Source organism: Sorex fumeus, unplaced genomic scaffold (assembly GCF_029834395.1).
Source record: "Sorex fumeus unplaced genomic scaffold, SorFum_2.1 ptg000002l, whole genome shotgun sequence".
Classification (NCBI taxonomy): Eukaryota; Metazoa; Chordata; class Mammalia; order Eulipotyphla; family Soricidae; genus Sorex; species Sorex fumeus.
Genome location: NW_026606059.1, coordinates 2,343,739 through 2,370,808, shown reverse-complemented (window position 1 = coordinate 2,370,808; position 27,070 = coordinate 2,343,739). Strand labels below are relative to the sequence as shown.

The following is a 27,070-nucleotide window of genomic DNA, read 5'->3' as shown; positions in this document are numbered from 1 at the left end:
AAGTTAGAGGATATTTAAATAATCCTTCCATCTTTCACATCAGGAGATTTAATTAAAAAATAAGAGGGAAATATTAGTGCATTTCACTACTAGAAGTGATCACAGACTTCTCTGGAAGGAGGAGAGAATCCTATGGAATAAATAAAGTAAAATAACGTAATTATGTATGAGGTGGGATGCAGGAGGTTCCAAAGTAAAACGTCTCTAAATAGTTCATTTTTCATTTCATTTCATCATCCTGTTAATCGTCGATTGCCTCGAGCAGGCCCCAGTAACGTCTCTTTCATCCTAGCCCTGAGATTATATTCAAGGCTCTTTAGGAGAATGAGACCCATCATTGTTACTGGTATTTGGCATATTGGGTACGCCACAGGGAGTTTGCCAGACTCTGCCCTGTGGGCAGCTACATTCCATAGCCTGCAAGTTTGTCCAAAGTAGGAATGAGATAATAAGATGTCATAAAGAAAAGTTCTGATAAGATGACACGCGGCCCAAATAGTTCATAAATCAGAATATTTTAGCCCTCCTCAGAGATATCCTGTGTCCATTACCTTCGTTGCAGCATCAAAGCAGATAAATCCTGTGCTGAAGTCAATGGTGAGTCCCATCAGGTGACTTTCAAGCACACATGCGTATGTCTTACACTAGATGGAAGAAAAAGAGCCATTATTTTGTCATGTGATTGGCACAATGTCAGAATGAATAGGCAATATTTAGAATAAATATTGCAATATATATGCAATAAAAACTTTGCATTATAACTTCTGAGTATGTTCTGTATAAATAGCTAACAACATTAGCAACAGTCAAATAAAGGAAGGGATATTATCAGTCAACCAAAGTTATTAAGATAGAATGTGAGGCGTTTTTTCGCCATCAAGAGAGATGAAGGGCCTGGGATGCAATTCTGGTTCGTTTGACCTTATCTGGACTTTAGCAACACTGACAACTTTTCTGGTATTGCCAATACTACAGCTGGCATGAAAAGTTTAGGTGAAGGCAAAATTATCTAAAGTTGTCATGCCTTGAAGGTAAATAGCACTTGCCTAAACTAAAGAATCAAGTATTACACTACTGCTTCAAATCTTGGCGTAGTCATTTATTTGGTACTCTGTAAGGATGTTCTCAAAGCGCACAAAGAATCTTAGGCAAAATATAAAGTTTGGCCTGAAGAGTCTCCATATGGTTTTCTCTGTGGAGCAGACAATTTCCCAAACACATCGACAACTTTCCTATTATTTGTGCAGACCTATTAGTTCCTCATAATTACTGCTTATCTTTCACAGTAGTATAAAAGTATAGAATAATATTCATGTAAATATCTGAGATACTAACAAACACAAATAATAATACTTGTAAATTATTTTCATAATGTAAAAATTTGGTGCTTATAGGTAACATGATGCATTTTATGTCCATATGCCAGTTTTATGTGTATTTTATCATAAAATGTAGTAGAACAGTCAAAAGATGAAAGCATTTGTAATATATTACTGATATAGGATGAAGAGACAAAGAGAGTTAAGGCAAATCTTCAAAATAAATCCAGGTATCACAGTTGTCTTTTTGTAACTATGTGTAAAATATACTAAATCACATTATGATTTTACTAATGTTATACTAAATGTAGCAAGTAACCTTCATCAAAGTATTCTCTTCACATACTTTTTGAATAAAAATTTATAATCATGACTTTTTTAGAGTTTAATTTCTAAGAGAATCATCTCTGAATTTCAATTTGAGTGTTTCTATTTGATTAATACATTTGAGTAATATTTGACCATCATTTATGCTAGCATCTATCCATTCTTACTCCATTAGAACTATCAATATTAAGGAATGTTCAAGGTTGTCACATTTTCTCTTATTTAGACAGAATGTTCTGCTATTTTTAAATCAATCACTTAAAAATAAAGTCACGCAAAAATTATTTTTACAAAGTATATTTAAATTTATCCTAATTATCATTGCAAAGGCTGCAGTTTCTAAGAAATTTTGCTCTGACTTCACACTTAAGAAATTATATTTAGGAAATATCTGTTGGATATAATTATATTTAGTAGTTGTAAAATAGTATAATCCCAAACAACTCTATAACCTGATGTTGGGAATGATAAATACTCACTTATCTATTTCAACACAGTGAGACCAAACCTAAGAAAACATACAAAAGGAAGAAAGTGATACTGGCTTCAAAAGTAAGATGAGTTGATTTTATTTTATTTTACTTTTTGGTTTTGTTTTTGGGCCAACCTCAACTGTGCTAGGGGCTTACTCCAAGCTCTGTACTCAGGGATTACTCCAGGCATGACTCAGGGGACCTATGTGATGCCCAGAGTTACACCCAGGTCAGCTGCATGCATGGCAAATACCTTGTCCACGGTAGTATCTCTCTGACCGTAATAGGATGTTTCCAACAGGATCATCTAAGAAAACACTGGCAATCAATCGACCTAACAGTGTGGAAATGTGGAAACCAAGAGAATCTTGGTTGATGACTCCTTTGCAATACTGTTCAAATTTCATGGGTCTTTGAAGAAGCCAGATGGAGGCAAAGGTTTCCATCAAGAAAAAGCACTGTGAATGAATGCCTCTTCTGCAAACCACAGCACCCAAAAGGAGAGAGAGAGAACAAAAGGGAGTGCCCTGCCACAGAGGCAGGGTGGGATGGGGGGATGGGGGTGGGAGGGATCCTGGGAGTGGTGGGAGTGGAGAATGGGCACTGGTGGTGGGATGGGTACTTGATCATTGTATAACTGAAACCCAAGAACAAATACTTGTAAGTCTACAACTGTACCTCATGGTGTTTCACTAATTAAAAAAAAGAAAGAAAGAAAAAGCCTTGTGAGTGAAAGAAATTGTTCAGATTAAAATGAAATTATTCAGAGTAAAATCTCATGATTAGAGATCAGGAAGTGTCTTTGTAACCAATTAACATTACAACGTCTTCTATTTTGCTTTGAATGGAATCATCTCTCTCTAAGAAGAGAAATACTGTGGATGAGTGACAGGAATGAAGGATTCTGCTGAAGAATTGAAGATGCTTCTCCAAGCCGGCCGACTGTTCTTGGAAACAATGGTGAACCACCTACCGTCCCTTCAGAGTTTGGGAGAGTCACAGTCGAGTTCATAGGGAAGCCAATATTGGAGCATCTTTTGGAGCGTGATGCACTCACCTGGATGCGCTCCACCTCCAGGAAGGCGGCCGTCTGGAAGGCACGCTCCCACTGGGCCAGATCCGAGTCCAGCTCCACGGCAAAGTAGAGGTCCTCCCCCGCCTCGGACTGCACGGTGAAGCAGTGCCTCCGCCGGTCCAGCAGCTCGCTGTCCTGGTGAGAACCTGGAGTTACACAGGCTGGCAAGACCAATCCCCATCACCAACATAGGGCATCTCCTGCTCACCATCCCAGTGAGAACCCTGTAGATGGAGTTCCACAGCCTGGCACAGATCAGTCCCCATAACCAACACAGTGCGGCTCCTGTTCTCGTTACTAGAGGATGGGGGGTACCACAGTGCGACCCCTCAGCTCTTAGGAAAGAGAAATCCTAGGACTTGCTGTTGTATTGGTGGAGTCCCTGGCAAGATGCTGAGGTTCAGGTGTGTGGGAGGAAGGAGGCAGAGAATGAGCCCTCTCGTGGGTGGGATACACAGAACAACATTGAGGAAGGGACAGATGGCCCAAGGAAGCACAACTGGAGAGCTGGAACACAGAACTGGGTTTACCAAAGAGCTTAAGGACCAGGAGGACCTGGAACATTAATGGGGGTGTTGACAGCCTATAGATGGGCGTTAGGTATGCAGGACTATCATTAAGAATCTTGCAAATTTAGGGAAAATATTTAGTTTTATACCTCTAAAAATGGACACAACCAAAATTCCAGTCTAAAAATCTGATCATGGCCATACAATAGAGGTTAGGATTTCTGGCTTTAGTTCTTACAAGAATTTAACCATGAGAACTGCTTTCTCGCAGATCAGGAGGGCAGCACACAATCTCCCTTCCTTAAATTGCCCTTAAGATAAATCAGTAATACTTGTGATTGCCTATGAAAAATTTAAGAGCCTTCAAATCCCGATTTCATTGCAGTGCTCAGGAGGGAAAGTTGGCTACTGCCAACACTTTGCTAACTGACTTCTGGCTCAGGGTGAGGGCTGAACCTTTGGGACTTTCAGGCTCTGAGGAGATGTGTAGGATAACATTGTTTTGTCCTTCCTGCATAGCCTCAGGTAGTTTAGGTTTATTCGGTTGCTCCCATCACAGTTCCTCTGTGTTTATTTGTAACTTCTTTGTTTGTGTTCTGTTGACTTGTAAATACTCTCTTCTCCCTATGTTCTTTGCATAGTTTATTCAGAGCAATGTCCTTTTTGAATGGACACAAGAAGACAGTATATGCTATGCTTTTGTAATGTCACTCTCAGTGATATTTCCCTCCTGGGCATCTGTTCTCTCACCTAAGCCTCAGCTGCCTTTCCTAGTGCCCCCAAAAGCAAGGTCCTGACTAGAGACTGGATGGAACCAGGGCAAGCGGTAAGCTATGTGCTACCCTGGCATCGAGATGGGCCTGGCCAAGGTGCCTTAATGCTTAACTGTAAGTTCAGAGCTTGGTCATGGACAAATGCTGTCATGATCCAAAAAGTAATAACTAGATTTGGACCCTGCTAGGGTTAGGAATGATTCATCTGGCCTGAGCTCTGTAGTCTGAGTCTGTGGCAAGATGTTCCCAGGAGAGCTGCCCTACAAGTCTCAGTGTGTCTCTTACTGTGTCATAGAAAAATAACTAGTATTAAGATGTTGATAAAGTTATTGGACTTAGGAAAGAAAAAAAAAAACACCTTAGGAGGTATTTTGCCCTTTGTCAGTCAGGAAGGGCTTTGGAATACCCCAGGTAGTGTTTAGGCCCTTGAGCCTGGAAGTCAGAAAGGGCTTTCTTAGGTTGATTTGGCTACTTGATTGGGTTCAGCGTAGGCCAACAGTGCTGGGGAGTTGGAGAGACAAGAGAGATGGAGAGAGGAGAGAGACAGAGCAGGGCAGCAAGAGGAAGTGCGGAGAGAACAGCGAGGGGGACAGAGAGAGAAGGATGTAGAAGAAGAATACAGGAGCAGGCACGTGGAGAGAGAGATCCCAGACTGCGAGATGGAGTACGGAGAGATGAGCGGGAGAGACAGGAGGAGAGGGGAATGACAGGAGTGTGAGACTAGAATGGGAGGCTCAGAGAATGGGGCAGGCGTGTGGGGAGAATCGAATAAACGTCAACTGATCAACCAACTGGCTTGGTCCTCGTTTCCTCTGCCTTCTGCCCCACGGCCCGGGCTGCCCTTGCTGGGGGAGCGATCCAGGCCCACCCGAACCTGGGCAGTGAGGGGGAGAGTCGCCGGGGCCTCTCTCTGGTCACCCCTGGAGATTTTATAGAGAGAGGGAAGTCCCAGACACTGATAAGGCAGGCAGAGAGATGGGGAAGGGCGCCCTGATGCCAACAGCAACAGATTTCCTAGAAATAACAAAATCAACAGCCCTGAAGCTGCGAAGAAGCCCACTGTGCACAAATAGGAACTTGAGGCATGATAAGACAAGACTTCAGTTGGCACCAGTGACAGACCCAGTGAAGGTGGGACCCGCCAGAGATGGCAACTTCAGAGAGACAGAGACTGCAATTAAGGACTTGACGGAGAGTCACCGAAAACTTCAAAACTGTCCGTTTGTGACAACACCTGATCAACCCCCACCTCTGGCAGACAAGTCGAGAGCAAGGCACCCCTGAGAATACACAGATGCAGAAGCTGTTCTTAGAGGCCAGGCCAAGCTCGCCTTTGGAGAAGCCTGAGTTCTCTCTGCAGCAGATTTCTCTCTGTCTCTGTCTCTGTGTCTGTCTCTGTCTCTCTGTCTCTGTGTCTGTCTCTCTCTTTCTCTCTCTCTCTCTGTTTCTCCCCCCCCACCTCCTTCCTTTCCCTTCCTAAAGACCCTCCAAATAAAATCCTGAAATTCTTTTCTGCAAGGCGAGACAGGAACCCCATAACCCTGGGTCAGGCCTAGGCCCAACTTTCCTTTCCTGCAAAGGGAAAATCCTCGCTCCAACCTGACTCCCCCACAAATCTGGTGGCGGAGATCAAGCCCCAGACCCAGCAAACCAAGGGCTTTCAGGTGTGGCTTGAGGGTCCCCCCAATGGGCCTGGCAGGGCTTGGCTGCCCACACAGGGGCTCATGGCAGACTTAGATCAGTCCTAGGTCCTAGTCTCCCCTGACCAGGTGCCTGAGGAGGATCTGACTGAAAGTGATTGCCTGTCTCCTCCCAGCCACCTAAGCCACCCCTGGGCGCCCACTCAGTACTGCACTGGTGCTACTGAGTATCAGCACCCACACAGCTGTCTCTGCAGCTCACGTTCCGTATGGTCTGAACTGAGTTGATTTCTTTGATCTTATATGAGCAGGAGCTTATTTTATATGATAAGTAAAAACCAATTTGAGTTTTCAGTATGAATGGTGTTGGCATTCAAAACATACACGATAATTGTGTATTAAAATTACATTTTGTTCTATCAAAATACTCTGACAGCAATTTATTGGTCCCATTAAAGTTATTCAAATAATGTGTTCAGACATCAATGTATATTCCAATTTAAGAGATATTAAAAATATGGACGTAAACTTGATGAAACAGAGCTTGGATTTTCGTGTAGTATGAAAAGTAGAGTTTAATCATTATATATATATATATATATACATAAAGATCATCATTAAACAAAATATTGAAATTAATTGCCCTCTTTGGCAAGTTTTTTCAAAATAATAAATTACTTTATAAAATCTTCCTCTTTGACTCTCTGTATGTTTAAAAGTACTAAAGAAGAGATCGTGAAAGGTAGATGCATTTACTGTTGTAGAATGTAGCTTTGTAATTGCTCCAAATAAAAGCTCAGAAAATATAAAGGAAGACAACCTCTTTATATTTAATACTTTTTATTTGCTTAGGAAATTAAAAAATTAAAGCTTACTATTTCAAAAAATACAACCTAACGAGAAGTAAAATGACAAATACTCCAATAATAAGTGGGATGCAAAGTGTGGTAGTTGGATCTTAAACAGTGTAGAGAGACTTTCAGTGACACATTAAATAATCACATAAGTAAATATGTCAGTACAGATTATTATAAGTGGTATTATCAAAAGTATGTCCCGAAATATATGGAATAGTCAGGAAATTGTGTTCCTGGAAATAAATTTTAACCAGTGCTTGAAGAAGAGGGTGGAAGTTAAACTATTTTAACTCTGCAGAGGGATAAAACTTTGCTTCCGGTTTTAAGACAAAAGGGTAACATTGCAGAAATTCAAAGATGAGAGATTGAGGTTATGTCTGGGAAAGAAGACAAGTCATGAAATTTGGACTTTAACATAAACATAAAGATAGTCAGTACATTGAAAATTTCAGTAAATTCCTTGATTCTATATATATTCACATATATGCATATATATATATATATATTACAACCTCAATTTTAGACATCTAAGCTGATAGCACTGAGCAAAAAATGCAAATAAACACTGAAGCCCTTCCAGAAAATTTGCCAAATTTATGGCTAATAAGATGGGCCTAACTTTTCCAGTAATATAAAATTATTATAGACTGTAATAAATATCTATAATAGATTGCTTTATATTAAATATTTCATAATATGCCTTTTACCATAGAGGTTTTTTTTTGTAGGAGTACTGCTATTTATTCAGCCACTGATTAGCTGATTGAATTGTGCATGAACTCCACATTACCATAGAGTTTAAAAGTAATAATTCATTTAAGAATTTTTGTTCTCTTGGAAAGCCTTTCATGGACCATCTTAAAATTGAATTACATGGGAAATAGCTAAAACTCAGGAAGAAATTACCCAGCCCTGAGGTGGCCCAAAGGCCTGAAGGCCACATCCCTTTGAGGCTCAGAGCCTGAGCTCTGCAGAAGGAACAAGCCTCGACGGAGAAGAGTGATCCCCCTGGAGAGTTCAGGAGGGTCTGACGGTGACAGTGGACTTGACAGGCCCACCCTGGCCTCAGGTTTTTTGTAACCATGCCCAGATTCTTTATGTGTGCAGAGAACTCCAGGCCAGGAAAACGGAAGGATTTGTATTTAACCTTCCCCCAAAACCAGTCTCCACATTTTAACCACCAGGAGAAGTCTGCCTTCTCTCAAACACCTAATCTCTCTCTTTTTTTCCTCTTCCTTCTCAGTTTTCTAAATTTATCTTGATAAAATAATTCGATTCCCTACATCTACGTACCTGTATTGCAAACCGTAACACCCCAAAGGAGAAAGAGAGAGAAAGAGGGAAGGTGCCTGCCACAGAGGCAGGAGGTGGGGTGGGTGAGGGTGGTGGGAGGGAGAGTGGGACCATTGGGGGTGGAGAATGGGCGTTGTATGACTGAAACGCAAGCAGGAAAGTCTGTAACTGTATCTTACAGTGATTTATTAAAAATTTTTTTTTAAAAAAGCAAGTAAACAGAAGGTGACATTCCCTGCAGTGGCTGGATAGAGAGGACAGGGGAAAGTGTGTGAATTGAGACCAGGACCTGGTTGGTTTGACAGCCTACACACACACACACACACACACACACACACACACACACACACACACACAGAGTCTTTGAGAACAGAGGGCTGAGTCCCACAGGGGCGAGTCTCAGAGGTCCAGCAACAATGTCCCCAGGTGCCTTGCAGGGGCCGGTGGAGCAGGACCATACCCTCAGGCTGAGGGTCACCATGTGGAGTCTCGGCACATCTGAGGGGGCCTCTGGGAGGTGCCCTCATTCTCAACAGAAACAACATTGCATTTAATTCAACTGCTGAAACCTCACAGAGATGAAACGAGTCTCAATCAAATATGCAAATAAAGATTCAACATCTTTAAATACTTCTAGTTATTTGTTATTTTTTAAGGTTTTTTTTTGTTTAGTTTTTTTTTTGTTTGTTTGTTTTTGCTTACACTACTGAGGGGCTGGAGCCATAGCACAGCGGGTAGGGCGTTTGCCTTGCACACAGCCAACCCGGGTTCAATTCCTCCACCTCTCTTGGAGAGCCCGGCAAGCTACCGAGAGTATCCCACCCACACGGCAAAGCCTGGCAAACTATCCGTGCTGTATTTGATATGCTAAAAACAGTAACAACAAGTCTCAACAATGGAGATGTTACTGGTGTCCGCTCAAGCAAATCAACCAGCAACAGTGCTACAGGGCTACACTACTATGAATAATTGTCCATAATTCCAACACCACGCCCATCACCCTAGTCCCCACCTCCCCACCCAAGGACCCCAATCCCATCCTTCATCTGGCCACCCCACCTCACTCAGTTGTGTGTGTCAGCACCCCTGTTACGCTGTCTTTCAATCTTTGTGGCTGCTTCATCTCATTTTTTATTTCAGAGGCATTTCTCACACGACAAATGTGAGGGAGACAAACATCTAAGAAACAAAAGAATTCTGCAGGACAGGAAAGAAGAAGGATTAAAAAGTCGAACTGAGATTGGGGCTGGAGCATTAGCACAGTGGGTAGGGTGTTTGCCTTGCACGTGACCGACCCGGATTCCATTCCCAGCATCCCATATGGTCCCCTGAGCACGGACAGGAGTAATTCCTGAGTGCAGAGCCAGGAGGAACCCTTGTGCATCGCTGGGTGTGAACCAAAAAGCCAAAAAAAAAAAAATAAAAGTCGGACTGAGAGAGACTGGGGAAGAGAATGTTCTAGGAAGAGATGGCACTGTCCTCAGAGGTTCAAGGACACACGTAACCAGGCGATGGTGCGTCTCAACGAGCACACCAGCACCTGCTACAGAGCGGCACTGTCAGGCCTCAAGATCAGGAGGCAGGAGGACCCGGGGGGTGGGGCTGGTGGGGGGCTCAGAGAGAGTCAGTACTCGATGCACTCCTTTCCAGAAGTTCAGGGAACGGTGACAAAAATGCAAGTGAGTGGGAGTGAGTTCAGGTAAAGGAATTTCGAAGATGCGTCTTGAACGTGGTTATTCAGAGCAGCTCTATTTCTATTTATCCCTTTCTCTCTAAATGCACATGTGTGTTCTATGGTAATGTGAAGGCAGGCAGATAGGGAAGCCCCTTCCCAAGGCAATGGCAGTCAATCTCCTGGGAAGTCACAGCCCTGACCCCAGGGAGAGCTGGAGCCAGTCTGGGACCGACCCTGAGGAGGCACGACCAACCCTCCGACAGAAGCTCCTGCAGAAACAAAAAGCCAGGAAAGGAATTGCAAAGAAGACCCTCACTACCCCTGACCCCCTTGGTAACCTCCCTAGCAATGGACTTTGACCTAGGTGAAGCCCCACTGGGGGCAAGTGGAGAAACTCTAGAAAGGCCACCTTGAGCAAAGGAAGGGCATCTGCAGCCTAGCCCAGGTGCTGCTTGCGCCCACATGGCCGAGCACATGTGGTGCCTGAGCACATACGTCGCGAGCATCTGCCCTTGTGAGATGGGGACTTTAGTGCTTTCCTGTCTGATGCTGGTGTGTGGGGGGGGCTCTCTCTGCCCTTGGAGAAGCCCGGGCTCTCTTGAGCACGTTACTCTGCACTCTCTCACACTGTCTCTACCTCTTTCCCCTCAAAACCTCCAAATAAAAACTGTCATTTCACTGCCTGTCTACTCCTGGAATTCCCTTCTGCATGGTGAGACAAGATCCCAGTAACCCTGGGTCCCAGGTGGCAGAGGCGGATTGGGAGAAAGTGACCGTCTCTCTCCTCCCCACCTCACATGATCCACTCGTGGGGCCCACCGACGTCAGTCTGAATGTCGGCGGTAGGCCTGGAAGGACAGTGTGGTAGGTTTGTGCCTGCCTGCTCCATAGACACCTCTGGTTTGGGGTCATTCCCAACATGGTAGAGCGTTAACCCCTGAGTATTTCCAGAGCATAAAGGATTTCCTTGACCTCGAGGCATATCACTGTCACTGTCACTGTCCTCCTGTTGCTCATCGATTTGCTCAAGTGGGCTCAGTAACGTCTCCATTGTGAGATTTGTTGTGACTGTGTTTGGCATATTGAATACGTCACGGTAAGTTGCCAGGCTTTGCCGTGTGGGCGAGATACTCTTGGTAGCTTGCCAGGCTCTCCGAAAGGGGTGGAGGAATCGAACTCGGGTCGGCCTGGTGGGCTGCGTGCAAGGCAAATGTTCTACCTGCTGTGCTTTCAGTGTTCACTGAAAGAAATTTTCTAAGGAAATGTTGAGAGGAGAGAGAGACAGAGAGATGTGGTCAAGAGAGAACATGGGCTTCTCCAGAGTGGGAAGAGCTGGCCGCTGCATTTTCAAAACATCTTTGCATTTGTGGCTGGAGACACAGCTCAAAGGGCCCAGTGTGTGGAAGCAAGTGGGAGATGCAGGTTTCACCCTCTACACTGTAGGATCTCTCGAGCATGGCCAGGTCTGGCCCCAAACAAACAAAACAAACAAAAACCTAGGGTAAAAAAGAATTTAAAATGTTTTTGTACTCTCCAGGCCCCCACCTTGGTCATCACTCTGAAGCTGGCGTATGCCACCAATGGCTCCCAGTTAGACATCATATTGGACAGACTGTGCTGGCAGAAATGACTCAAGTTTCACAGTCCGCTATAATCGGGTGCCTCCCAACATGCTGAAGCCACTACTACCCATGTGTATAAATGCTGGCGTAATGTTGGACATATGGGTAATAGCTCTACTGTTACTTCATAAGCATAATGAATACAATGAATTTTTCTCTCTTGTATTCTTCATTAATTTGTCGTGTCTATACATATCACTTACTCTCTTTTTCCGGAGTATGAATTTGGCCCCAGTAGTAATGATAGCTTCCACTATACATTTTGTTCATTGGAAAATGCCATTTCATAATGACATTAAAATAGCAATGAATGTACCCTGAATCCTATCTTTGTGCTTTCGCCCCATTCAAGCCTCCTTCAGAGACATTTGTCTTTATTTTCAGATTATTACAGCGTCACTAAAGATTTTCTGCAAACTGCCAACTATTTCCTGTGATTCTGGTAACAGTCAGGTTTATAAAAAGCCAAATAAAACATGTTACAATATATTTGTTAATAATGGGTATATGTTTTCTCAGGCATTCAAAGGTCAATTTAGGTAGGTAAATTATATTTTCTCTTAACCAGACTGAGTAATTGTTGGGTTTGGAGGAATTACTAATTGCATGATTTTTTTTAAATTTAAAACTTAAGACTAAATACAAACAAAAATGTCAGTCATCAAATTATCTCTGTAGAAAAATTTCTGCATAGATCAATATGGTTTCTTTTTTATTTCACACCAAAATTGTTTAAAGTTGTTTATAGCTACATTATATCATTAGTTTAGCTAGCCACTTATTTCATACTTTTTAGAATAGCATATCGTATTTTTAATAATTGTTTGATTATGCTAATGATATTTATGGAATCAGAAGCATAAATAAATGACAGGTATATAAATACTTTTATATTTTTAAAGTAAATTACTATCATGTTCTGAATATTCATTATTGCTTTTGTTACCCGAACTTATAGTGAAAAGAAAACACTTCATTATTAAATATAGAAATTACTGATTTCTAACATAAAAATAATAAATCCAAAAATGAGAGTAAAACTTATACCTTTAAAATTAAAACTTGACAATTTATTTTGATTAGTTTTTGTCTAAAAGAGATTGTATTGACATAGTATTAATTACTAGACAAAACTGATAATTTCATTAACATCTTACACTACAATTTTCACGTTTATAAAAATATTTTCTTAATGAGTGCTGGGACCACTCTCCACACGTCTGGATGGGCCTCATGCATGAAAGAACTGACAGAGGAACCCAGGCATGCGGGTCCCGAGGCTGAGAACTCCAAGTCTACTTGGATTGGGACTGGGCCTTCTCCACCCAGAACCCCATCTTCCAGTAGGTAGGTGTCACACCCACCAGCTGCTGATAGCGCCAGATTAGTCTCATCAACGGCCAAGATGCAGAGACTATAAAACCCAGCTCCCGGAGGAGAACAGCGCAGAGTCTCTTGTCCCCGCACCAGGCTGTCCTCACTGGGTCCCCTTGGAGAGGGGAGGCTTGAGTTTCTCTCCCCCACCCCTCAGCAAAGCCCCAGCAGCTGAGGACCTCCGGAGCCAGCCACAGCCATGCTGGGACCACTCTCCACTCATCCGGACAGGCCTCATGCATGAAAGAACTGGCAAAGGAACCCAGGCATGTGGGTCTCGGGGCTGAGGTCTCCAAGCCTACTCGAACTGGGACTGGGCCTTCTCCACCCAGACCCCCCATCTTCCAGTAGGTAGGCGTCACACCCACCAGCTGCTGCCAGTGCCAGGTTGGTCCCATCAATGGCCAAGACGGAGAGACTATAAAACCCAGCTCCTGGAAGTGCGTGGCCGCAAATGCGGCCGCACGACATCTTATTATCTTATTTTTCCTTTGAAGAAACTGGCAGGCTACCAAAAGTATCCTGCCCACACAGCAGAGTCTGGCAAACTTTCCGTGTCGTACTCAATATGCCAAATACCAGTAACAATGATGGGTCTCATTCTCCTAATCCTGAAAGAGCATTGAAATGGCTCTTTTAAAATCTCAGGGCTAGGAAGGAGACATTACTGGTGCCTGCTTGAGGAAATCGATGAACAACAGGATGATCGTGATCATGATCGTGAATGTAGTTTTAAGTCAACTTTCTGACAAAAGTAAGAATATTGTTAGAAACACTCTTCATCATTTTATTTTTAAGTTTATAATCATTTTAATTTATTTAAATGATTATAAATCTTTGTATATAGGTATAAAAATTAAATTGATATTTATTAATTGTATAACCAATATGCTCAATATGTGAAAATACCTTCTATGTAATTCAAAATAAATTTTTTTCTCTTCTTTGTATCTTGTAAAAATATATGAAAGGAAATTAAAGTAGCATCAATTTTTTTAATGTTTCCATTTTTATAGCTTCAGGTTTCTATATTATTAAATATACCTTCTATTATATATGTTTCACTGCTTGTGAGAGTATATTTTTCCAGTATCATCTGGCACTTAAATTATTGCGCATGTCTTTATAAAAATATCACACTGTCACTGTCATCCCGTTGTTCGTTGATTTACTCGCCAGCAATGTCTCATTCACCCCAGCCCTGAGATTTTAGCAACCTCTTCTAACTATTTCCCCCGCTGTCCTCCCGTTGTTCATCAATGTTCTCAAGCAGACACCAGTAACATCTCCATTGTGAGACTTTTTGTTACTTACTATTTTTGGCATATCAAATATGCCATGGGGAGCTCTGCCATGCGGGCAGGATACTCTCAGTAGCTTGCCGGGCTCTCTTTGAGGGAAGGAGGAATCGAACCCAGGTCAACAATAAAAAAAAATTATGATCTAAGAATCAGAATATAATCTTTAAGAATATTTTAAATCAATTTTTAATTATTAGCCTTAAAACAATAACTTTCTATTTTATACCGCTCCCTCACCCCCAAAATATAAATTGATAATAAAAATAATTTAGGAAGAGGCAAAGAAATAGCACAGCAAAGAGGGTTCTTGCCTAACATGCAGCTGACTCGGGTTTGATTCCTGGTACCCCAGATGTACCTGAGGCTTCGGGGAGTGATCTCTGAGCATAGAGCCTACAGTAAGCCCAGAGCACAATTGAGTGTGGTGCCCCCAAAATTAACAATCTTTATGTGTCAGTCAATTCAATTTCTGGATTTTATGCCTAATCTGGAAAAAGAAAGAAAATATGTTTTAATGCAAATACATACGTTAATATGCTTTTGAAGTTAAGTGAGTTAATGTTGATTCATGGGGCTGTATATTTGTTTTAAGGGCAGGATACTAGAACATTATTTGTTTGTTTATTGTGGGACCCCCTGGGTACTCCTCAGGAGAGTCAGGTACATTGTCCCAGGGATCCTGGACCAGGCATACTCTCTGGCCTGTGCTTGACCAGTTCTGCAGACTCAGCTCTACAAGGGTCACCCGAACTCCACTCCGTAGTCTTGTGGGGGCATCTGGCATGTCACATTGACCTTGGGCCATGCACACAAGCCATGTGCTCCAGACCTTGGAGCTCTCTCAGATCTGAGGTCTCCAAGAAAGTTGCCACATCACACCCACAACCCAAATACCAGCAGCCAGCTTCCATCCACCCATCTTATGAGTCCATGGACTATCCAAGATACTGAAATTGTCGCAATTTCATAGTCACTAGTTGCTGAGTAGTACTTCATTGTAAATTTATAACATATATTGCTTATTCATTTCTCTTCTGCAGGACATGTGGGTTGTTTATTGTGGGACATGGCTTGTTCATAAATTTTGACTTACTAAATATCTCTGCAATAGATATTCATATACTTTTTGAAATTATTCTTTCTTCATTTTCTTCATTTAAATGGTAAAAATACGAGTTCATAATGTAGTTTTTATTTCTTTGGCCAAATGCAAATCTATTATCTTTTTAGAGATAGCTAAAAAAATTATTCCAATCCCCAGTGGTGAAAGTGGATTATTTTTTCTACACGTACCCAACCACATGTGTCACTGGCACCGTTGATGTGGGCTATTCTTACAGGTGTGAGGTAAAATCTTTCTGTTGCTTTTGATTTTCATTTACTACATAGACACCTGTATGTTTTCTTTTAATTTTTTTTTAGCAGTGATCTGTAATTTTAAATATAATAGTCTTTCACCTTCTTAAGTTTATACCTGAGTAACTAAGTCTTTTGATGCAATTGTAAATTAGATGTGATTTATTTTTTCTTTTAGTTTGTTTATTGAAATACAGAATTGTTTTGCATATATATTTTACAGCTTGCAACTTTATTGTTTGTGTGTCTTTATCTTTAATACTCTTAGCTAAATCCCCAGGGTTTTGTATGTCAACATCATATTAAATTGCATATAGTTATTGTTCTACTTTTTTCTTTTCTAACAATAATTACTTTTTTGACAAATTATTGTGATGAGTTCTTTCAATACTGAACAATAGTGGCTACATTTGCCTTTTATCTAATCTTGAAGGAAAATCTTTCTGATTTTTACCCATGGGTATGATGTTGGTTGTGTATTGCTCTTACTATATTGAATAGTGTTTCTCCTACTGACATTTTAAGGTTTTTTTTTAGAGAACTATGGGGTCACTCTTCATAATGCTTAAACTTATTTGGAGACTTTTGAGCTGAGTGTTCAGAATGGACCTCGGTGCTCAGTGTACCCGTGCTCAGCAACCAGCAGTGCTACACCCATACTCACGGGACATGCAGTGCAAGAACAGGCCAGGGTCTTCTACATGCTAGATATGTGTTCTATTCACTACATGAGCTATCTCCCTGGCCTTTCATTTTATAATTGGTACATTTTCTCAGGTGATGTGTTTCACTGTCCTCCCATTGTTCATCAATTTGCTGGAGCGGGCCCAGTAATATCTCCATCGTGAGACTTGTTGTTACTGTGTTTGGCATATCGAAGACGTCACGGGGAGCTTGCCAGGCTTTGCTGTGCGGGCAAGATACTCTCGGTAGCTTGCCGGTTTCTCTGAGAGGGGCGGAGGAATCGAACCCGGCTCAGCCAGGCTGGCTGTGCGCAAGCAAACGCCCTACTGCTGTGTTATTATATTAATCACTTGGACACAGTGGACCTTCCCTGAATCTCTTGATGAATCCCCTTTGCTCCTGGTGTTCGATTATCTTAATGTATTATTGAAGTACATAGATTTTGTTGAGCAGTTCTATTCATGCTTGTTCATTAGACATACTGGTCTACGGTTTCCATTTAGGTATTGTCCTTTTCTGCTTTGACATCAGGGTGATATTAGCCTTGGATAATGTGCTTAGGAATTTACTACAGTTACTGAGAGCTTTTATAAGTACAGCAAAAGACTATAGTAGCTGAAACAAAATTAATCAACTAAAGGTTTCAACAGGAGAGTGGGATAGCGCTGAAACTGAAGCAGCAAGCAGGAGGATAAAGTGGTGAAAAAACTCAGAGATCAACAAATATAATAATTAAATAGCTTGAATATAATAGAAGAGCTGTATAGAATAGCATTCAAAAGCAAAGTTATTCACATCATAAATGTTCCTTAATGGAACAAGGTGAGGAGAGTGGCAGGGGTAGAATATATATTTGAAGACACAGAGGTGACCAGAGAGATGGGGAAGGCGGGGCACTTGTCTGGAGCATGGCCCACCGGCATAAGATCCCTGGCACCCTACATGGTCCCGTGAAGTCATCCCTGAGCTCAGAACCAGGAGTAAGCTCCAGCCCAAATATAAACAAAATAATAATAAAACTGAGACCAGAAGTAAGCTGCGGCCCAAATAAAAAACAAGATAATAATAATAATAATAATAATAATAATATAATAATAATAATACTGAGAACTCCCACAAATTAAGCAATGAATTTTCAGAATGTATTTATTCGTGGCAAACTGTACCCTTCAGATAAAAACTTTCATTGAAAAATACCAAAGATACATATAACATTTTCAAATTAGGCTCTCAAATTCAGGCTCTAAGTTGATCCAATACTAATGTATAACAATAGAGTATAATCATTGCTTCCAAAAAATATTGGTCATTTTCACATCTGGGAAACTAAGTGTGGGATCAGCATTCTAACATTTTCCTCACAATAAAACAAAAACAACTGGCGCTGGCATTGTTGTAGGGAAAAGGGAAACTTCACCTGCTGCTGGTGGGAATTTCCATCGGTTCAACTCTTGGGCTGGAGCGATAGCACAGCGGTAGGGCGTTCGCCTTACAAGCGGCCAACATGTCCGCCCCGAGTTCGATTCCTCCGCCCCTCTCGGAGAGCCCGGCAAGCTACCGAGAGTATTCGATATGCCAGACACAGTAACAACAAAGTCTCCAATGGAGACGTTACTGGGCCCGCTCGAGCAAATCGACGATCAACGGGAGGGCCTTTTTTTTTTTTTCTTCTCAACCTTTCTTGAAAATAATATGGATTCTCTTACTAGACTGAGGATTGATCTTCCACACAACCCAGCAATTCCGCCACTTGGTATCTACCTCAATGACCCAAAAACTATTCTGCAAAGACATCTGCACTGTCATGCTCACTGCAGCACTATTCCCATTAGCCAATTCTGGAGACAACCCAGGTATCCAAGAGTAAATGACCGGTTAAGGAAACTTGGCTGTAAGAAAAGACAAAGTCAGGCAATTTGCCATGACTTGTCTGGATTTACAGAAGATCACGCAGAGAGAAGCTGACCAGAAGAGAGACACACGATGATCCTCTCATGTGAAGCGTTTGAAGACACTCAGAAAGGGGGTGAGGGATGCTACAGGGGAGCCCGTTGGCATGTGAGTCCACCGTTGGGGCTTGGAGCTGAGTGCTTGACTCTGAGTGCTGATGGCAGGTTCCCCATGCCGAGGGAGGGTGTGGGCTTTGAAGAGTGTGTGTATGAAATCCTATCAGTTAATCACATGGTCTCAAATAAAAAGTTAAAATGGAGATTAGAGTGATCAGAGACAAATTCCCAGACCACTGCCCCCTGCCCGGGATAGCCATTTTATTAGGACAAATCCTGACCACAGCCCTCTGGAACTGGAATTTATCTGTAACGTGAAATCAAGTTTGTTTTTTCCCACCAATTTTAAACAGGAGATAGATCAACTACAGTCAAAGTCCTTTCCTTTCCAAGGGTTCCTGTTATAAACTGGTAACAAACTCCCTGTTTAATCTCTCCACAGAACATGGCTTGTGTTCCATTACCTCCTTAATATATGTGATATTTAGTGTTACACAGCACATAAGGAAAGAAAACTCTTATTTAGAATAAAAGGAGAGCTTTAATAAAGAAAACCATTTTTGTGGAAAGTTAATGCATCAGTTCAAAGGGAAAATGAATATGAATATAACATTTAAAAATAGAATAATCGAATGGTTTTCCCTTATATTTCATTAACATCATTTATTTTGTATTTCAATATACTTGAATCAGTTCTTAATTATTTTGATTGATATCAGAATTTCCACCAAAGAAATTATTCCTGAAACAGAAGCTTCACTAAAATAAATTACTATTGCCAGAACTGGAAAGCAAATGAATAAGCAAGAGATACACAAAACAATAAGATTAATTTTGTATAATATTATTAGAAGTAAAATTTCCCTCTTGAGATGAATGGCTTTAATTAATAGCTTAAAATTCATCATCTGGATTTTAATTTTTATGCTACTAGTTCTCGAGATAATTATATAATTCTCAAAAAGAAATTCCTAGTATACTCTTAGAAATTAACAAAATATAGAACTTTCCCCTTTACAAAAATAAGAGGTTGACAGTGAAAAGTAGTATATTGGTTATTATTATAGCCATGAGGATACTGGGTCATAAATATCAGGAGCTCTAACTAATGATATTCTATTAATAATTAATTCAAAGATTCATAAGTTTAAATGCTTCTAAGGAATGCAATTGAGTATCTATTTAATACTTGGTATGCAAAACATTTTTGTGAGCTTATTGTACTTTTTAAATAATATCTCACACCAGTTTTTAATCCTCTTAATAGTTCTTCTAATGTGAAGATGTTTAAATTCAGTCAACATTTTAAAAAATTCAGTCAGCGTATTTTGTCAAGTCACCTCTCAAATTCATAAATTCAAAAGAAGCAAATTAGCTTAACCTTTCCCATAACTACAACATTTTAGCTATTTTATTATCTTAGTATCTCTCCTTTTCTAGCCTCACAGTTTTGTCCTGGTCTCTCAAATAAAATAGTAAAAGTCTTTAGATGGTCAGAATTTACGCAGATGGAACTGCCCATATGAGATTTTTTTAAAAGTGAGGAATTGTAGTATGCAAACAAGTATTAGAGACTCCATCCTTTTCTCCACAATTTTATTTCTTATAATCACTCTTGGCATTGGATCGTTTTATTTGTTTGTTTTTTTGGGGGGGCACACTTAGCAAAGCTCAGGGATCACTCCTGGCAGGCGTAAGGGACCAGATGGCATGCTGGTGATGGGACCTGGGTTGGTCGCTGGCAAGGCAAGGGCCCTGCTGGCTGTAATGTCACTCCTTGCCCTTGCATCTTCTCCTGCCTCCCCAAATTAAAAGACATTCTTCAGTGTGTATGTTTGATGCTGAACCAGGTCCAATTACAGATGGAAGCAAAAAGAGGAGCAACAGGTCCTCACAGAAGCCCTTTGCCCAGGGTCCTGCTCCCTCCCTCCCCCTCAGAGGAGGCCAGCACGATGCCCTCTGGAAGGATCCGGAAGCTTCTTAGATAAGTTTTCTCCTGCTGATCCACCTCCAACAATTCTTTGCCACCTTTTGCCTCACTGCTTCTTTACATGCTCTGAAGCCCAGTTTAAAATCAAGATTATTTTTTGGAACAACAAACCCCCATCTTCTCAGATCATCTCTGAACAAATCTGTTTCAATTATACTATTCCATTCTCTTGAATGAGTACCTTCAAGAATGAGTGTCTGCAATTTGGCTTCGTAGCAGAAAGGCTTGTTACACTAATAATCTATTAATCTTATTTTTATGTGTAGTAGTATCTGAATGGAGTATTTCTCATAAAATATTTTCAGCCAATCATGCAAATTTTGTCAGATGAAATGGAAAGTTTCTAGACTGATTAATTAGTAACCTCAATGGTTATCATCTTGTCCTGCTTTTGAGTTATCTTCTACAAAACAACTCAGGATAAAATAGAAAACTATTATAACAAACTAATATTATTTTCATTTCTTTTCCATACTATTGATATTTGTTTTTAAGTAAATTTCAATTGTAGGAAAAAGAATTTCTATCAGAGTTTAGAAAATTTTCTATACATGTCAACTGAAGCCACAACAATTATTTTACTACAGACCTATAACAATGGCCATAGTATGTATTCAGTTGACAATCAACCAAAACATCAGGCAATATTTAGATGTAGAGACATACTTCTAAAAAAATAGATGCTATATATGCCCTTGGATATTGGTTTGATTTGGAATAAAACAAAAATTAAACAAGTAAATACTAACACATAGCACGCTAGTGGATGACAAAAACTGATTAAAGGTTGTGGGAAAAATGCTAGTCTCAGAAATGACTATTCTATGTCATTTACATAGAATTACATAGAATAGGGCTGGAGCGATAGCATGGTGTGAAGACCTATTGCCTCACACGTGGCTGACCCGGGTAACCCGGATTCAATTCCTTTGCCCCTCTTGGAGAGCCCAGCAAGCTACCGAGAGTATCTTGCCCACATAGCAAAGCCTGGAAAGCTCCCAGTGATGTATTCAATATGCCAAAAACAGTAATAACAAGTCTCACAATGGAGACGTTACTGGGCCCGCTCAAGCAAATCGATGAACAAAGGGAGGACAGTGCTAGAGTGCAGTGAAGAAAGCTATTATTTATAAGGAGATTGTCTGTGAGAAGAGACGTGAAGTAAATCATTTACGAAGGCAGTTAGTTCAGAGAACTTGAGCTCAGAGAAGCAGCTCACCAGGTAAAGGATGTTTTCTGCATGAAGCCAACCCACATCCCTTTGTTTATTTGTTCATCTCTAGTGCTACATAACCACCCAAACACTGCCAGGAGTAAACTCTAAGCACAGACTTGGTACCATTGGATCTAACCAACCACCAACAAAAAAAAGGGAGAAAAGATAAGAATCTGAAACTGCTACTTACTGAAACACAACAGCATTGAGAGACATCAGACAAGCGTCAGGGGATGGGCGGGGAGGTGGATGGGTGAGAGTTAGTGTGGCAGAGACTGGTCATGCCTTGTGTTCTGGGAAGCTTTGAACTTGATTTTGAGTCAAAACTAACTGAAAACCAATGGGGTCTCAGGGATAAATTTTAAACTGGTTTAGCCTCTATGGAAAACAGTCCAATGTTTTTCTTAGAATGTCAAAAATCGACCATATGGTCTAACAGTTCCACTTCTATGCATCTATTAAAGAAATCGAAAACACTAATTGATAAAGACATATGCATCCAAATGTTCACTGAAGCATTATTTATACTGATACATAGAAAAAAATTCATGCCCAAAACAGATGAATATATATAAAAATACTGATACTGATTCTTAATGTGATTCTACAAAGCTATAAGAAAAAAATTAAGCTTATAATGACATAGATAAAAATCAATCAAAGCAAAACAAATCAGAACAAGAAAGAGAATAGGAGATAATTACATCTGTATGTGAAATAGATAACAAGAAATCACAGAAACAGACAGAACCAACTGAAAATGAATCTTAGATTGAAAGTAAAAATTGAAGTTACTAGAGAGGGTAGGGTGAAAGGGGATAATGGTCCAGTTGACTGATATAGGGATATCGTATTGTAGTGGTGAGTGCAATGGGAGATGAGTAATGAGATGAGTAACATAGTACATGATAACACTCTACCCTGAAACATACACAGGAAGAGATTTTTTAGTAAAAAATAGTTAAAAACTGAGAGCAGGCCAGGATTAAAAAAAAAACTAATAAAAGTGAGGTGGGGTGGAATTTAGTATCTTAGCATCAGTTTGACTGTATTTTGCTTAATGATACTTATAAAGTGACACTATGAACGAATTTAGTTAGAGATTAAGTACACAGTATTGGAAGCAAGAAATGTTAATTGGGCTGGGAGCGAGGGCTTTTGCCTTGCGTGCCGCCAACCTGGGTTCGATTCTCAACATCCCAGATGGTCTCCCGAGCACTGCCAGGAGTAATTCCTGAGTGCAGAGCCAAGAGTAACCCCTGAACATCGCCGGGTGTGACCCAAAGAGCAAAAATCACTGTCCTGTCACTGTCCTCCCATTGTTCATCGATTTGCTCGAGCGGGCCCAGTAACGTCTCCATTGGAGACTTTGTTGTTACTGTGTTTGGCATATCGAATACGTCACGGGGAGCTTGCCAGGCTTTGCCATGCAGGTGGGATACTCTTGGTAGCTTGCCGGGATCTCCGAGAGGGGCGGGAGAATCAAACTCGGGTTGGCCATGTTGGCTGCGTGCAAGGCAAACACCCTACCGCTGTGCTATCGCTCCAGCCCCATAAAAAAAAGTAAAAAAGAGCAAAAAAAATAGAATTGTTAATTTTGAGGTATTTATTCATTTTAATCTCAGAGATTAACAAATAGATATCATAATTTATAGAGAGAGGAAATAAATGTATTAACTAAGTAAAGCAGAGTCTTAGAACTTTGAGATGTTAAGATTAGTTGGCGGCTTTGAGAAGGGAAGGAGAAAGTGTGGGGAAGCAGTAAGTGGGGAAAGGACAGAACTTAGTGGTGAATTCAACGCAGTATATGCATCTTTTGGTTTTCATGATGTCACCTATATATACGGTGTATAATGAAAAATTTCTTCAATTAAAACATGTATGAGAAAAAATGATATCCACATGGCATCATCCAGAAAGCAGTAAATACATTCATTTGAAAGCATACTAAGAACTTAAAGTGTAATAATTAGCATTAAAATGACATTTAAAGCCATGCAACTGGCAATTCACTGAGGATAACTAAGGAGTGAATTTCCATGACATATCATTCGGAGTGCCTTTGGAGTCTCCTTAATTATTTTTACTTAATAGCACAACCATCAAGACATTTCAATATGAATTTGCTTTCACATACTAAAGTAGCATAGAGTTTACATATTTATGTTAAATGAAATGCAGGTTGTGTGTTATCAATAAGTATAGAGACAAATGTATATTATAAATAATATATAAAGCAGATTTGTATAGATAGGAACAAAATTTATTGAGCAAATGGTGTTAACAATAAAGTACTTTAGATGCTATAACATTAATGTTATTTTTTTATATAACAAACATGTCACTCATGCATTTTGTGTATTATCTTTTTCTATTCTTTGTATTTCTTAGACCACACTCTGCCAGGCTAGAGCCTTCCTTCTGGCTCTGTGCTTAGAGATCACTTCTGGCGAGACTCAGCTGACCAGTCGGGGATCAAAGGTGGGTAGGCCACACCCAAGGCAAGCCACCCGCACTCTGCGCAGTAGCTCTGGTCCCTCCTTTTCTATTCCTGAGATTTGAAAAATCCTTTTCTGGGCCAGAGTGGCAGTAAAGAGGGTAGGACATTCACCTCGCACGAGGCCTACCAGGCTATTGATCACTCCCCCCTGTAGATCCCTGGCACCCACCAGGAGTGCTCTCAGAGAGTGCAGAGTAGAACGGTGACAGCACCCACAGGTAGAGTCCAAAACCCAAACCCAACCAACCAACCAACCAACCAACCAACCAACCAAACTCCCTATTATGTTAAGTATGGGCTGGAGTAATAGCACAGTGAGTAGGGAGTTTGCATTGCACACGGCCAACCTGGCTAACCCGGGTTCAATTCCTCCGCCCCTCTCAAAGAGCCCCACAAGCTACCGAGAGTATCTCGCCCGCATGGCAAAGCCTAGCAAGCTATCCGTGACGCACTTGATATGCCATATGCGAAATACAGTAATAACAAGTCTCACGATGAAGACGTTACTGGGCCCGTGCGAGCAAATTGATGAACAATGGGAGGACAGTGCTACAGTGCTAATATCTGCCAATATTTCTTCATTGATAAATATGGCATATAATCCTTTTTTTTATTATTACTTTGATGTTTCCCAAACAAAGCTCAGGGCTCCTGCGGCAACCCACTGTTCCCTGGCTCCTCCGATTAGACTGTTCATGCAGGGCAAGATAAGGAGGCCCAGATGTTGGGGGCAGTGGTGCTATCAGTGCCGCATAGTTCCGGAATAGAACCTGGGGCCATGTACAAGGAAGCCTGTGTCCCAGAACCCAAAACATCTCCACACACTCACATACACACTTCAAATATCTGCGTTTATGAAAACACAAAATACACAGGTATTCATCCATCCAATGGGAGCTTTTTGTTTTGCAGCAAGATTTAATAAATGCATCCTAATGCCTACAATGGATACATTAGTTGGAATTTATTGTATTTGTTTCCCAATGATAATTTTATTAACTATAATATGCCTATTTTTTGATCAGATGACTATGACTTTTTTTTTAATTTGACAGTATTTCCCCAGAGAAGCAATTGTAGGAGACAAACCAAATAAAAATGATTTTTCACTCGATGTTACTTAATTTGGTTTGAACATACAGTAATTGGGTTTCATTATGACGGACTGTCAATGCAGTTCATAAGTCTGTCTGGCCACGGTTATTTATTGCAGCAAGTCTAAGCAAAGGCAGAATTCTGAGCTTTGACTTGGCTTTGCTCTCAAGTTCGGGCCTATCTGTGCGATAGGCTAACATTTCTGTGTCTTCTCGCCCCCTGAGCACTGCCAGGAGTGATCCCTGAGCACAGGGCCAGGAGGTCATGAGTAAATGCTGGACCCCACTAGGTGTTACCCCCAAACCAAAATTAATAAAATTAAAAATAAAATTCGGTGATTGCAACAGTAACAATAACAGTAACAATAATTGGTCTCATTCCCCTGACCCTGAAAGAGCCTCCAATATGGCCCATTGGGAAGGACGCTTAAGGAGGAGCTGCTAAAATCTCAGGGCTGGGGTGAATGGAGCCATTACTGGCACCCACTTGAGCAAATTGATGAACAACGGGATGACAGTGAGACAGTGATATTGCGACAGTGGCCATGGAGGGCAGGGAGGGGGCCAGCACGTTTCCTGGGGTCCTAAGCTGGGCCTAATCGTACTAGAACAAAGAAGAAATAGACTCCCCACCCGGGGGCATGGGAACTCAGACCCGGGCAGCTCTCACCAGTGGGGAGAGACTCCAACTAACGGAGAACACGGATCCTCAGATTACAAGGGCCCAAAGCATGTCTCCTAACTCTCCAGTAAGTTCTATCTGTAGTGACCTCGCCTGGACACTCTGACACTTAGACCCCAGTTCTGCTTATACTTCCATAGAAGGGACTGCATTTGGGGCTGGGGTGATGCCTGGATTTCTTCCATTTTCCTTTTAGTTTCTGGGCCAACCCGGATGTTCTCAGGGCTTCCTCCTGTCTCAAAGAATCCGTCCTCTGACAGTGCTCAGGTGCCAAGGTGCCAGGATCAAACCTGGGTGAGCTCTGAGTAAGGCAAGTACCGTATTCACCATACTATCTGCTCCTTCTTGGGCCACTCTTACAATACTTCAATAGATGCCTCTGTTATGGTCACCCAATTTGTCTCCTCAGAGTAGAAGAATTCCAAAGAGTGCTTGAACATCCATCTCCGAACTGCTCTCCCTCTAAGACTGCCAGAGAAAAGGGAGGGAATAGTCCCTAATTGTCTCATGCCCTTTTTTAATTTTTATTTTTTTAGCAGGAAGTTACTTAAGAAACAAAGCTTCACTCCAGAAGTGAAGCCTTTTGGACCATCCACTCCTGGAGTTGGAAATATTGCAGTGGAAGTGGAGGGAGAAAGTGGTGACAAATACTGGGGATAATCCGAAAAGTCATTAAAACTGTACCTCTGTGAGGTTTCACCGTTCGGCCCAAAGTAGCTGAGGACAGGGCTAAGACAACCTTATCCCCTCTCATGAGCACACGGACACACTCTCCACTTCCCCAAGAATGGGCATATGATCTTCAGGGCACAGGGCTGCACAGGGACAGACCGCAGCCTGGACAGAAGTGAGTGTTCTTAAAATCATGACACACAGGCTTAACCCCACCTCCGGAAAAGCCCCTGTTCTCTCTTGAGCATCTCTCTCTGTCTCTGTCTCTGTGTATCTGTCTCTGTGTCTCTGTCTCTGTCTCTGTGTCTCTGTCTCTGTCTGTCTGTCTGTCTCCCTCTCATTTGACAAAAAATACTCAAATTTTTGGGAAAAGAGCAACACAGTAATGAATATTTGGTGAAGAGGCAACCCAAGAAACACAATAACAAAATATTCACAGAAACACGAGATAAAGGAGATATGAGTTAGGAGAACAAATGGAGAATTTCAAATGAAGAACTGGAGGCTAGGGAACACATAGCAACACAAACTTCAAAGGGCTCAAATAAACAATTAAGACTAAGATCTTTAGAAAATAAAGAATGAAAAATGAACCTAATGCAGAAAGAGAGGGACAGACATAGAAGGACCTG

The 27,070-nt window shown here is 41.3% G+C and overlaps 1 protein-coding gene across 2 annotated transcripts in view; it reads right to left on the bottom strand.

Annotated features, from left to right (window-relative positions):
- Positions 1–27,070, bottom strand: part of SNTG1 (syntrophin gamma 1) — a 339,473-nt gene that overhangs the window by 41,297 nt on the left and 271,106 nt on the right. Inside the window, exons 15-16 of one of the 2 annotated variants that reach the window (XM_056110271.1) lie at positions 3,177–3,329; positions 552–644 (exon numbers count right to left, since the gene is read on the bottom strand). The exons of the other annotated variant lie outside the window; for it this stretch is intronic. Of the exons in view, the coding sequence (XP_055966246.1) occupies positions 552–644; positions 3,177–3,329 (246 nt within the window). The remainder of the gene's footprint in view (positions 1–551; positions 645–3,176; positions 3,330–27,070) is intronic. 2 annotated transcript variants of the gene reach the window in all.